The 14,723-nt window shown below is 39.8% G+C and overlaps 1 protein-coding gene across 8 annotated transcripts in view; it reads left to right on the top strand.

Moving 5' to 3' along the window:
• LOC120598872 (phosphatase and actin regulator 1) overlaps positions 1–14,723 on the top strand; it is a 288,350-nt gene that overhangs the window by 180,085 nt on the left and 93,542 nt on the right. For all 8 annotated transcript variants that reach the window (XM_039857954.1, XM_039857953.1, XM_039857948.1 and 5 more), the window contains exon 3: positions 1,604–1,684. In XM_039857954.1, the coding sequence (XP_039713888.1) occupies positions 1,604–1,684 (81 nt within the window). The remainder of the gene's footprint in view (positions 1–1,603; positions 1,685–14,723) is intronic.

Below are 14,723 nucleotides of genomic sequence, written 5' to 3'. Positions count from 1 at the left end.
AATTTATTTAAATTAGTTTCAAGTATATAGTACATTGGTTAAACATCTATAAAGTTCATAAAATGATCCCCCCAATTGCTCCCTCCCTCCCCGGACTCTGACTTAAGTATTAATACTAACTGCATTCCCTCTGCCATGCTCCCCATACCCATGACCAGCTATCAAATACTAATTTGTACTTCTTTAACACCCCATTCTACCAGCTCCCCCAACCCCTCTGTCTCTCAGCCCACTATTATATTCTAAGAGGAAGAATGAGAATATACCATTTTAAAATATTAACATATGATCATCAGTGATTTCCAGTCTTACTATGGACAATAACCCAGAGCTGTCTGGGGCTCCCCACCCTGGACTCAATTAAATCAGGAAGGCTGAGGCTGAGTGTTTTTCACAGTAAAAGTAGGATTCTGACTATGCTATAACAATAAATATGGATAACTTAAGTTAGAATCACAACTCCTGCTTATTTCTTAGTCTGGCTTGGTCTCTTTGAACTGCACTATCCTGAAGTACACTGTGTGTGTGTGTGTGTGTGTGTGTGTGTGTGTGTGTGAGAGCAGAGAGAGAGAGAGAGAGAGAGAGAGAGATGACCCATCTGAATTTGTCTGCATAAAATCCTTATTTTATAACTGGCTTTTTTTCTCCCCAAATAACTGTGTATTGAAAGGATGTGGAGATTCTTAAGCTGACAAAAGCAACCAAAATAACCTCTCTCCTCCTCCATTCAATATTTACCCAGAAACTGCAGTGTCAGCTGCTAGAATAGCTTGCTTCCTTCCATGGGCTCTGCTCACTTCTCCCACCCTACCTTGAGCCACAGGCCTGCCCTTTTGTTCTGCCCCTCACTGCTCTACTCTATTTCCATCATGTCCACTGACCTGAGGGGAAACATTCCCTCTTCCCTCTTCCAGCCCCCACCTGCTGGAGCCATTGGCTCAGGTGAGTAGTGGGTCCTGGTGAAGATGCATTTGGTAGCTGATGCTCCATTTCTCTCTTGGAGTGAAGAGAGGAGAGCAGTGGCGGGTGTCCCCTGAGGATCTCCCACCACTCCTCAGTCTCTCCATCCAGAGATCTCTTTAGGAGATATTTTCATACTATTTTTTTAATGATTGAGGAGCAAAAACATCCTCAGTGAGACACGATTTACATGAACTAGATCTTTAAAAAGGAAATCTCACCTATGAGAAAACACCACACTCAGGAAAACGCTCTGTAATGTAGAGGTTAAACTGAGATGGGAGGTCGTGTTTCTCGCTTTGAATCCTGGTTCCTCTTCTCAATAACCTTGTGACTCTGACAAGTTGTTGAGCTTCTCTCTGCTACAGTTTCCTCAACTATAAACCAAGGTTAAATAAAATGAAATAATAATGCCTACCTCATAGGTAATTTGAAGATTGTTTTTAAGTTTAAATGAAATATCCGATTAAAATGCTTATAGTATCAAACAGTATTAACTGGTATCATTAACTTACATTAGTAAAGTAGAATTTATGGAAGCTTTCCCATATATTAATTACATTTCAATATATTAAAATATGATTAAAAGAAACATCTTTGTTACTTACTCACAACTGCTTCTCTGTTTGTGTTTTGCTTGTAGCCCTGGAAAGGAAAATATCGATGAGGCAAAGCAGAGAGGAGCTGATAAAACGAGGAGTCTTGAAAGAAATTTATGATAAAGGTAAGGGGACTGGTCTACTCTTCATGGGCCAGAAAGCTGTGCATGAAATCTGTGTGCATATTTCTTAGAGTTGGATACAGTTTTCTGCATCACTTTATCAGGATTTGAACCTTTAAAACTCCAGACAATTCTGGAGAGAAAAGAAAATGTAAAGACAGCACTAAAGCTATCAGTATTATTTTAGGGGAGGAAAAAAGCTGCCTTGTTCTCAGCATTGAAATCAAACCACAGGATGCTAAGGAAAATGATATGGCTCCAGGAATGATGTAGGTACTGGTTGTGAGCCTATTGGTGTTCAAATACACACAGCTGGGGTGAATTTAATTGCTTAGGCTCTTTCAGGCACTGGGGTTCCCAAGACATGTTAAAAATCCACAAGCATCTAGAATTTCCCCCATCAAATTATTTTCAGCAGCTCATCTCCCCATAGTGGAAGAAATCAAAGTAGATACAATTATAAAAAAATAACTGTCCACATAAGGTATTTCAAGTGCTAATAATTACGGTGATTCAAATGCTGTATGAATGTGTCCACAGGTATTTGCCAATGAATTATAGAATTACTGCCTTCGAGTCAAATGTATGTAGTGGTTTATGCAGTATATTAAGTATTCTTCACTCATTTTTTCTAAGAGCTTTGCTATTTTAAATTATGCTTGCTTTCTTCTCTCTCAGGGCCATACTTCACTTAAGGCTTTAAATGAAATGACAGGCTATTGATCCCAATCTTATTATAGCCATCAATAGTAATTGTCTGTTTCAAGTCTTCTTGTTGTTTGGGGCTGGTGTTATTTAGTGGGCCAGATTATTATATCACATATTCTTCTTTAAAGATCCATCCTGGTAATCAGTGCTCCTGTAATTCTGACAATACAATCAGTTTACTATATTTTTGTAGGTCTTCTGCATGCCTAGTTTGTGTTCTAACACAAAAAGGCAGGTTGTGTTTCTATCTGCGGTGCTCTCTGATTCCACTGTTTTCAGTGAGTTGGTCCTTATTCTTTTGTTGCATTTCACTCATCCATTCTGTTATGGAGCTTCCCAGTGACACTTTTCAGGTATTTCCTCTTAACACAAATTGCCACCCTGAAATGAGACAAGTAGGAAGTGGCACTACTCTTGCCCTGCCCTAAGTGGAGGGCAGGGTGTGAAGTTTTACTATTTCAAACTACCTTCTATAATTATCAGAGACTCCTGGGGCCAAGAAATCCCTATAGTGAGCCAGTTTATCCTTCTATTTCTGAGTAAGGCCATACCAGAGTACAACTTCTCTGGCTGATTAAACTTTCCAGGGAAATACGACCTGTAATTTTGTCACTTTTCTCCAATGTCTTGCTTTCTGCACAACCCCTCAGATCTTCCCTTATATCAACCTTAAATCTTCATTCTTCATCTCAAGCTCCTTTGTTCGTATTCACTCCCCAGTAGAGATGGGAGGTATCTGACTACAGATATAATATTACATAATAATCATCCAAATGTGAAAATAAAATTACTATCACAGATAAAGTCTGTTCAGATCAGTTAAAAGATCCCTTCTCCTCCCTCCTTTCTTCCTTTATATCTCTCACTGTAAAACTTTAGGAATATTCTAAAGTAGAGAATATATTTTTCTGTAGCATTTATTATTTCCTTTACACCTAATACCTGGGTTAAGGTAGCCATTGCCTAAGTAACACCCTGACTTACTCAAAGAAGTCATAGATTATTAGAACAAAGATCTCATTTTATAGAGAAAGAAATGGGGAGCCTGGAGGCTGGGGCCTGCTAGCACCACGCCAGCAGTAGCAGTTCACAGAGAGCGAGGACTGTGTCCTGTTCACATTTGTTTCATAGTATACACTCAAGAGCTGGTTGTGGAGGAAAGGACCAGTCTCACCCCCACCTATCATCACAACTTCCTGTTTCATTTTTTCCTTTGCACTTATCACTGTCTGCTCTTTCTGTCTGGTTCTCATAGGCTTGGCTTGCTGCCAGATCCCGCAAGCCTCAATTAATGCTTCAACTAGATAAGGGTCACAAAAATATTTATTGTCTAGATGATGGAGGAAGGAGAAGAAAGGGACTAAAATTCGAAGTCCATTGCACAGAGTACATGTAAAAATCTGGTTTTTCTGATAAAAGCATTTATGTTGTATCATTGTGGATATTAATCACGTTACCTTATATTACACTACATGAGCAGCTAGAAACTTGGGCTCTGGATTCAAATTGCTCGGATTCAATTTCACTACTGACTAGCTGTGTAACTTTAATCAAATTGCTTAATTTCTCTGTGCTTCTATTTCTTTATTTGAAAGTGTGAAAATATTTTGTGATGAGGATTACTTGAGATGACACATGTGTCTTAATCTGCTACACCTGCCATAACAAAATACTGCCAACCGGGTGACTTGAAAAACAGAAATTTATTTCCTCATAGATCTAGAGGCTGGAAGGCCATGATCAAACTGCTAGCAGAATTGGCTCCTGGTGAGGCCTTGCTCCTTGGTTTACAGATGGCTGCCTTTTTGCTATGTCCTCGTCTGGCCTTTTCTCTGTGCGCACAGTCCTGCTATCTCTTCCTCTTCTTATGGGGACACCAGTTCTATTGGATTAGAGCCCCAACCTTATGACTTCACTTGACCTTAATTACCTCCTTAAAGGCCTTTTCTCCACGTACAGTCACATTGGGGGTTTGAGCTTCAACATATGAATTTGGGTGGAGTGTGACGTAATTCAGTCCCTAACACCATGTAAAGTTAGAATAGTGGCTATCATCTCATAAATTCTCCAGAAATTGTTATTATAACAGTATCAGGAGTAGTTACATCATCATCATCCTTTATATTTTTTGAAACCCTTTACATGCCTTACCCTAGGTCAGCAGGCCCAGGAGTTAGGAAAAGACATCACTGTCCCCTTTTCTCTGAGTTTTAAAGATCTATTACCCCCTCAAAATAGCCTTACCATTATGGGTGGCCAAGGAGAAGCCAGCCCCCTGAGGCCTGATTTAATTTTTTTCTCATACCTCCACCCTGCCTCCTCTTAGCCTCCAAATGGATTGTTTCCTTGTCATCCATTCTTCCCTTTCTATGACATCATTCACCTCTTTGTATCTGAGATTCTGGTGGGTAAAACAAATTATATTGCCACAACCTGAGTGAACAGCGAGTGGCAAAGAGGCTTTAATTGTTTTTCAAGTCGTTCACTCCAAAGATAAATTTCATAGATTTGGAGCAATCATTTCTATATTGCCTGGCTGGTAATTCCTTATATTGTTCCACCTCCTATGTCAGCACACATGACTCTGGTCACCTGGCAGTAAAATAGTTTCCACCAGAGATATGTGGTCTCTGACAGTTTCCCATTGATTTGTAATTATTGTGTCAGCCCATCTGCTCAAGTGCAGCCTGAGAGAACTGACCTCTGTTTACACTGTAGTTATACTGTTTTGTGCACGATATTGTTAATGTGGCGAAAAGCTGTTTATCTTTGGTAAAAAAAAAAGCTTTCTCTTCAATTTTTTTTTTACGTTATTGATTTTGCTTAATAACACCACCATTCATTCATAAAAAGTATAAAAACAAACTGTAGCGATTTGAAATTTGTAACTTTTGGGGCAGCAGGGTGAAATCAGAATTATTGAGGAATTAGGGCTCCTCAATATTCTTGGTATATTTCTTTGCAGGTTAATATCACCAACTGGTCGATAAATTCAAATCAGGCAAAATGAGAGCTTGGGTTGTAGAGGAAAAATTATCTCAAATGTCTATAAGAACTATAACAGGAATCCTTCATTTAATGGAATATGTTAGAAGTGGAGAACATAAGCTGCTCAGTGGCTTATATTTTTTTATTGGTTTCCATATAAAATCGCATAAGTTTAGAGTACAAAGGAGATTTATGTAAAAGTTTAAAAATCAGAGAAAATTATTTTAACTCTGGGTATACTGAAGCCATGTAAGAATGTAGCCAACTTTGAAAACTACAAAAGAAGAAATTTTAAAATTATGTTGATCATAATGTAGTGGGGACATAAAATTATAAATTCTTTTTCTCTCATTTTCTAAATTTTCCACAATACAGATATAGCAGTTTGATTAATAACATAATGTATACATTATGATTAACCATCATCACTCTAAATAGTAAAAATGTTAAACCAAATAATGGTGGGAAATAATCTATAATTTGATAGACAGTTTATTTGTATTTTGATAGACAGTTATTGCACCAATACTGTGGCCTATTTGTTTGAGAACTAAAACTCAAGAGTTCTCCTAGACTCTTGAGACATTCATTCGTTTATTCAACAAATTGGTACCCTCTGTGACAGGTGCTCTTCTAGATGCTGAGTTACAGTCATAACCAAAAGAGCAAAATCTTCACCTTCTCAGAGTCTACATTCTACTACAGGAAATAGGAAATAATTAAAAAAGCACAGATATATGGTCAAGGAGTGATAAACACTATGTAGGAAAACAAAGCAGAGTAAAGAGATTAAGTCAGGAAGAGCAATGATTTTAGATACATACGATCATGAAGAAACTCTGGAGGAAGTGATACCTGCACAGAAATCTAAATGAAGGATCAGTGGCTGAAACAAGGGCATGGGTCCTACTACTGCTTCAAAACAACTTGTAACCTAATTCATGAGGTCTTAAATTCTTTAAATTGACTCAGTATGTTTCTTTTAAATTAAAGCCTCTGGATTGCATTTGACTCTCTCTTAGTTCTATAAGTCAGAGGCTATCAGCCTAAGCTCAGAGCCTGCAGTGGCTCTGTATTTCACACCCAGAAATTGCAAGTCCCTATGACAGCCTGTGAAGCCCTCCATGACTTGCCTTCTTCAGTTCCTTGGCTGTACTTCCTGATGACTTCCCTTCTGTGGCACCTCTCCAGCCTCACTTTCCAGCCCTCGAGGTTGGCCTTGGCCACACCCTCTTCCCAGAGCCCTCTTCCACCAGATCTCCATCTACATGATTCACTCCCTTTCCAAGTCTTTGCTCAGAGATCACCTTCTCAATGCAACTTACCCAGAAGATTTTAAATTGCCAACTCCTTCCCTAAGTCCTTTGTCCCTTTACCATCTTCTACTGTTTTCTTTTTTTCTCCCCCCGCCCATCTTTTAGCACCTTCAAACATGCGCCATAAATTACTTATTTATTATGTTGATCTTTTTTCTCATCTGTCTCCTTACTGATATGTAAACTCTATCAGGCGGGGCAAGACCTTCATCTGGCTTGTTCACTAATGTGGTCCAAGTGCCTGCAACAGTGCCTGGGACATAGTCGATACTCAGCAAATGTTCATTGAAAGAACAACAAATGCAAGCCTAAGACTCTTTTCTGCATGCTCACAGGACTTGATTTATTCGCTGTGTTGGCAAAATGCTTGATCCTCCTTGTTTATTCAATTTTATGGTTCACGAAACTCTAATGCCAGTTATTTAAATAGGCAATATTATATTGTGTTTATTTATGTATATGGATTCTCAATACTTTTAAATAGTGGCTTTTAAAAGTTATGGAGAAAAATATCTTGAAAACGGTGAACTGTTCGGCCATTAGTAAAATAGTGATGATATTTCATGGACTTAGCAGGGATCTCAAGAGGTCACTTGGCCTACCTACTGTGATTTTTCCAATATAGAGATAAAGCAGCTGAAGCCCAGTGAGGTTATTGACATGCCTAAGGGTATAGAGCCAGTGAGTGCGGACTCTGAAAACCCCTGCTAAGACCATATGTCCTCCATTTTGGATTTATAGGAAGACAGAAAAACTTTGTAATACAGTTGCCTATTGATAGTCAGAGGATCTTAATGAGCATTGCTATTAGTGGTTATTGCAAATCATCTCTACAAATAAACATAATGCTTGTATTTAGGGATAACAGCGGCTATTAAACTGTATTTTCATCACGGGGTTTTTCTATGAAACCTCATTTCTATCACAGTGTCACTTGCTTCATATAGTATGGGTATGTTTAATGCACATGAATGAATACATATATATGTCACTTATCAAGAGGGGAGGAAAGGGACAGGAGACCATCTCTCTACCATGAAATGAGAAGCCATCGCCCTTGCATGTTACACATGTCCATACCCTAAATAGGAGCACAAAGCTGAAGCTGCTGCAGCTCTCCTCGTAGTTCCCACTGTAGTGACACCGAGACCTGGGGAAGAGAGATAATCCTGCAGGAGGAGAAAAATCATCAGGGGGACGAAAGAATAGAACTGATTGTGTACCAGTGAACAACGTCACTTTTTGCTGTGTACCCGGAATTAGAGATAACATTTCACAGCAAATAATAAAGTGCAATGAAGTATATTTTTTTCCTTAATCGAGTTAGAGCAACATTTTAGAAAGTGTGATTTTTAATTATAAACACAAACAGAAGTTTGCTGAAATATACAACTCTTTCATGCAGAGGCTGCATTTTCTCCTCTCTGGCATTCAAGAGAAAAGAGCCCGATATTTAAATTAAAAGGTCATTATCTTTTAAAAATTAAAATAAAAATTCTCATCTGCATCAGAAGAGACAAATGTAGTAGGCTAGAGCCTTCTTAAATTCCATTGTTTATCTCATATCCCAGGTGTACAGACTTTTAAAAGTTTATGGGAAATGTTTTTCTCAACCTGTACCAGGCACTGTTATTTTGTCACATTTTAGCTATTTCTGATGTCTCACCTAGAAATGGCATCTTCTGAAAGCTGTGATTTTGAGTTGCTGTGTGAAAATGAAAAGCATTTACTTTCAGCATCAGTGACATATAATCATTTGTGTAGTAACTCAGCACCTGATGCAATGGATTGTCCCTAGTGCAGTAGCTGGAAAGTAGTTTAAACAATAAAGAGAATAAAGAGAAATTGTGATCAAAATTCTCGTGGGCAACACTGTTCTTTTAGAAAATCACTATCCCAAGCCAAAAAAATTAAAGAAATTATTATTTTAGCAATGAGCAAGCATTCCCCAGTAAATTTATTCACTTCTTGAATACCTGTTATGTCGCAGGCATCATTCTGGGCCCCAGGAATACCAGAAAGGACAAGCCAGACTCCCCTGGCTAACAGAACTTACAGTGCTGGGAACAGGTTCAGGCGCTGTGCCGTTAAGATAGGGAAAGTAATGGGATGTGCAGGGGCACGTCAGAGAGTCACCCACCCAGGCCTGGAGACTTAGGGAAGACATCCTGGAAGGGGTGGTGTCTTAGAAGAAATCTGAAGTATGATAAAGATTATTGTAGAGAAGATGGGATGGTTAAGAGGAATGCTACATGTGGAAGGACTGACATATGTGGAGGCACCAAGTTGGGTTAAGTGAAAGAAACAGAGGGAGAGTGTCCAGCGTGTCTGTGAGGTGAGGGGGTGTTGGGCTGGATCATGTAGGCAGGAAAAGTCCATGAGTAGCTTTGGAAGGATTTTCCATGTGATCAGATTTGCAGCTTCATCAATCCGCCTATGGGGAAAAGGACACTTGGAGGGAGACCAAGACATGAGTCAGGGAGATGAGTTAGCAGACTGTTTCTGGGATTCAGAGAATGTGATGGTACATAGCAGGGAGGAGGGTAGTAAGGTTGTAAAGGGCAGGGGAGGACACCCTGGAGAATTAACAAAAATAGAGTCAACAGGGCCCTGTGACTGCTTAGATTTGGGGAGTGACTGAAAGGGTTTAAGCATGGCTGATACTCAGGCTTGGGCGACTGGGTGGACAGATACTGGGGACATTCACTGAGCCAGGAACCCAGGGGAAGCAAGCTTAGGGCACAAAATAACGTGATGGTTTAGCCGCATTTAGTTTGAGATATCAAAATGTCTAAGCAGACCACTAAATATACAGATTTGAAGCTCAAGAGGGAGTAACAGGTTTGGAATTGTCGGCATATAAATGATTGTAAAGTCATTATAAATTAATGACATTTCTCAGAGATGTAGAGTGAGAAAATAAATGTCCCTGATAGAAAATCCCATGGAACCCCAGCACCGAATGATCTGGGATTTTTTTTTTTTAACGATCTGGGAGTAAGAAGAACCCTCAAAGATGGAAAAGTAGCCAAAAATAGGAAGTTAACCAGGAATGTATAGCGCTATGGAAGCCAAGACACAAGACTGTGGTTCAGTTGGGGGGCGTTGGGGGGGAGGGGTCCAAAGTGTCAAATGCAGACATGTCAAATAAGGTAAGGACTGAGAAATGTTCTTTTGATTATTTTTACATAAATAATTGTATTGTATGTTTAACTGTAGCCTCTTTAGTTACCTTTGAAGCCAATATGTAATCATTAGTATCTAAGTTAAGATGCTTCTGTTTTCAAGTAATCAAAAACCTAATTCAAGGAGGCTGAAGCAATAAGCCACTTTAGACCAATGATCTTTGTACATTTGTCCTCTATTCCAAACGCTTCGATCAGTGTTCCCAGTTGTCAGTGCTCATCTACTATTTTTTGCACGAATGAGTGACTGAGGGAATGAATGAATGAATGAATCTCACATGATAAAGTCTAGGGTTGGTTAATTTATAACCGCAGCTAAGGATGCCATCCTCAGGCTGCAACACTTTATTGTAACAAGATGGCTGTAGTAATTCCAGCATTTAATGAAGACACGATATCCAGAGGAAAAAGAAAGGGCTAGCTCTTCTTGGTATCTCTTTCTAACAGCAAGAAAACTTGCCCAAAAGCCTCACCAGAATGACTGTCATTACTCATCGATCAGAATTTTTGGAGATAACCACTAGGTATTTTGTGCCCTGTTTTGACAGTTGTTTCCATAAAACTAAATGTTTCAGGTACAGTCAACACCAGAGAACTGCTGTCCACCATGAGTTATCCTTGGAACACCCACCATGATACTCCCCTCTCCGACTGCCTATCCCAACCGCACCTGTGAAATCAAGGCAGGGCAGGGGACCTTGGTCACAGTGGGCACCACTGCCCTACCCAGGTGCCCCCAGACTTCTGGTACTTGATCACTCCATACCCACTGACCTGCACTGACATCAGTAATGAGAAAGCAAGCCAAATTTTGGAAGGCTCGTAGCTAATAAAAGTAATGCTGGTCAGACTTAGAAAAACTTTCCTGACTTCATACTTTTGCCTCAGACTTATGCAGAGTCAGACAAGTCAGAGGGGCCCTAATCCCCACATAAATATCTGTAAGAAAACAGCACTCTCCTAGGATCCTGATTCTGGCTTTCTCACTTTCTATCTACGAGAGATACAGGGCATCGTGTAATCTCTCTGGACCTGCTTTCTGATCAAATGTAACTCCAGGGTCCTGGACGGCTCCAGCCAGCAAGGCCGTGCTTTCCTTTAATCCTTTCTCACGTCTCTTAACCCCCAACCTGCTTGTTTGAAGGCATCTGTAGTCAACCAAGTGTTCTTCCTAGTGTCTCTGAAAATACCCATGGAATGGCAGACCCTTCAACTCCATTCTGCCCTTGTTTGTCCTCTCATAGGGTTATTGGAGGATCACAAGCATAATCCAATCTGGGCATTTAGGCAGCTGCCCATAGTAAGTTCTCAATAAATGTTAGCCATGATCTCCACCAGACATCTGGCCTGTACTGCTTTTCTGCTCTCCTTTTCTCTGCCCATCTCCCCTTCCCGGCTCTCCTTCACCTGAGCCTAGACTCTCCCTCATTCTGCCTGGAAGAGCTGAGATTCCATTATGAGGATTCAGGACTTCTCCAAAGACCATATGCACCTGCGTAGACTTGGGTTCCTGCCATCCACACAAGACCTGCAGCACATGGAGCAGATCTCCCCTCTCTATGTTCCCACCGCTGCACTTTCCCTAAAGGAAATATCATCCACAGACCACTCATTGAAATGTGGACCAGTTTAGCAACATCATTTTAACCTCTCAGTTCCAGAAATGGGTTCACTTAGGCCCTTTATTGCAATTTCCAAGTCCAGGGCTGTCCAATAGAATTTCCAGCAGTAATGGAAGTGTTCTATCATCTGTGCTGGCCAGTATAGTAGCCACTAACCACATGCAGTTGTTGAGCACTTCAAATGTGGCTAGTCTTACTGAGGATTTGTGTTTTAAATTTTATTTATTTTTAACTAACTTAAATAACAGCCATGTGTGGCCAGCGGGTACCCTATTGGAGAGCTCAGCTAGAGAAATAAAGCTGCTTAAATTTTGATACAGCTGGCCCCTACCTCTTCCCTGCAACAACTCTAGCCCTTAAAGATTTTTTAAATCTTTGATTCCAGTCTTCCAGGCTGGTCTACCCTATTCAACTATGAAAGGCCCCTTGCACAATAATCTACGGTTCTGTAAGAATTATACTCTCACATAATGGCATAGGAGAGAAACTGTGACATTCTGTTCATTTTATATTCATTCCTTGTCCTAGTTGCATTTTGGACATCAAAATTCCCAGGAACAGGAAGATGGTGAATCCTCTTTGAGCTACAAACCTTGGAGCCAGAGTCATTATTTGGAAATAGTGGTCAGAACCATCAAACTTACATCATAGATGCTGTAAGAACCAATGGGCTTGGTGCGAATTTGGTGAGGAGGCTTAACTGTAACCAGGACAGATGAAAGAAACAATTCTGGGACACAGACACCACAATTTGACACAATAAGGTGTTTGTGGTTGGAGACGCAGTGAGAAGGCATGTGAGCAGTGGTTTGTTGACCGAGAAGTCCAGTTAAAGGCAGCAAATGTTGACAAGTCCAACAGGTAACAGCTATAGGGAAATACAACTGAAACAACCTATGCAAGGACAGTGTCTTTGCCACTTTTGTGATAGGAAGTCATTGCAATTCACATATTAAATGCTTCAGGCAAAAGCCTCTGAACAAGAGGAAAAAGACTATTAACATTCAAATAGGATATTAAATCCAGAACAGTTGCAACAATAAAAAAAGCAAGGTGTTTCTCCAGGCACAAAAGCATGTACCATTCCATTCCATGTATGAAATCATCCAGAGCATCACAGAATCAATCAAATTTTAAGATTTAAATAGTTTACACAGATTTTCAAGGTAGGAGGTTCAAGAGGATTCTGTGAGTCACAAAGATGCCTGTATCAGACAATAAGTAACCTCATGGCTCCTGCGAAATTGCTTTTGGATCTCAGCTGGTCAGAATAATCCAAAGACTTCTGGCTGCAAATAGAGGTAAAAGATAAACAAAGATTCTCTAATATTGCTTCTGAAAATATAGGTTCCCTGATCCTACAGAATCCTGCAGTGTCTGCCCTAAATCTTAGTGGTGCACAGATACTTTTAAACACACATTCCCTCTCTCTCTCTCCCCGCACCCCCTCTTCTCTCTCTCTCTCTTTCCTCTTCTCTCTCTCTCTCTCTCTCTCTCTCTCTCTCCTCTCTCTCTCTCTCTCTGCACTCCCCTCTTTGCACTCATAATGACTTTTCCTCAGTGGGAAAGAAAAATGCACCAGGAGAGTGAGAGAGGAGACTGCAGAGTTTTTTGTTTTGTTTTCTTTGCAAATAAGGCTTTCAAGTCAAATACTTGAGAGTCAAATACATTAATTAGTAAATAGGCAGTATTTAATAGGAATGTATTGTGTTCTATGTATGCTTAAAATTCTACAAAATAACATCTAGGACCATTTAGTGTAATCACATCAACTCCCTGAACTCAAGCATATTGAAGAAAATATTTCCAACAAAAGTCAACAAATACCAAGGAGCCATTTCTGACCTCTTAGGTTTAAAGCTCTTTCATATTTTAATAAAATCCTTAGATAAATTATTTCTTAGCTAACTGTTGCTTACATCATTTTACTGACTATGAGAACTGCTAGTGGCTTTAACTGCAATGATTTAAAGGTTATTGCGAATAACAGAAGTTTTTTCATAGCTCCGTACAGTCATGCACCACATAATGACATTTCAGTGGACAGTGGACCACATACATTTTTCTCCGGGCACAGCCTCCCATGCTGCCTTTCCTTCTCCTGTAAAGCAGGCACCATATTATGTGTCCAGCATTCGCCTTCTCCAGAGCAGTGAAGAATCAATTCAGTGACCTTTGCACATTATCTAGAGCCCTGGGGAAAAGTGTTGAGGAAGCAGCGCTCTCAACCTGCCCAGGGGGCACTGAGCACTTCATTACCGAGACTGTGACCAATACAGTGATGTGTCACATAACTGACGTTTCGGTCAACAAGGGGCCACACATATGACAGAGATTTCATAAGATTATAATGGAGCAGAAAAATTCCTATTACTGAGCGACGTCATAGCACAACCAGTCACTCAAGTGTTTGTGGTGGCACTGATGTCAACAAACCTACCGCTGCCAGTCATGTAAAAGTACAGCACATACCACTTTGTACAGTGCATACTACTTGAAAGTGATAATAAACAACGTGCTACTTGTTTATGTATTTACTGTATCATATTTTTTATCATCGTCTTAGAGTATATTTTTTCTACTTATAGAAAAATAGTTTTCTGTAAAACCATATGCCGTGTTACACCAGCGGCAGCCTCCTACAACTTGTGTTTGCCGCATCTTTTGATTGCGTCACTTTCTCTTTTGTTTGATTTAATCTCATGTCGTTTTATAAATTTAGTGTAGCCTACGTGTACAGGGTTTATAAAGTCTACAGCCTTGTACAGTAATGTCCTAGGCCTTCACATTCACTCACCACTCACTCACTGACTCACCCAGAGCCACTTCCTGTCCTGCAAGCTCCATTCATGGTAAGTGCCCTAGATTGGTGAACCATTTTTTATCTTTTATACTCTATGTTTACTCTATCTTTTCTATGTTTGGATATGTTTAAATACACAAATGCTTACCACCACATTGCAATCATTTATAGTATTCAGTACAGTAATGTGTTAAACAATCATGCTAGGAACAATAATCTATACCGCTTAGCCCAGGTGTGTAGTAGGCTGTACCATCTAGGTTTATATAAGTGCATTTTATGATATTTGCATAACGAAATCACCCAAGAATGCATTTCTCAAAACGTATTGCCATTTTTAAGTGGTGCATGACAGTATATTATTGCTAAAATGACACCTTTGTGGTTTATAAAACAATGGTTATGCTCCTTAATGGGTGA

The sequence above is a fragment of the Pteropus medius genome, unplaced genomic scaffold (genome assembly GCF_902729225.1).
Source record: "Pteropus medius unplaced genomic scaffold, Ma_sr-lr_union100, whole genome shotgun sequence".
NCBI lineage: Eukaryota > Metazoa > Chordata > Mammalia > Chiroptera > Pteropodidae > Pteropus > Pteropus medius.
Note: the sequence above shows the minus strand (reverse complement) of the source record. Positions and strands in the feature narration are given on the sequence as shown.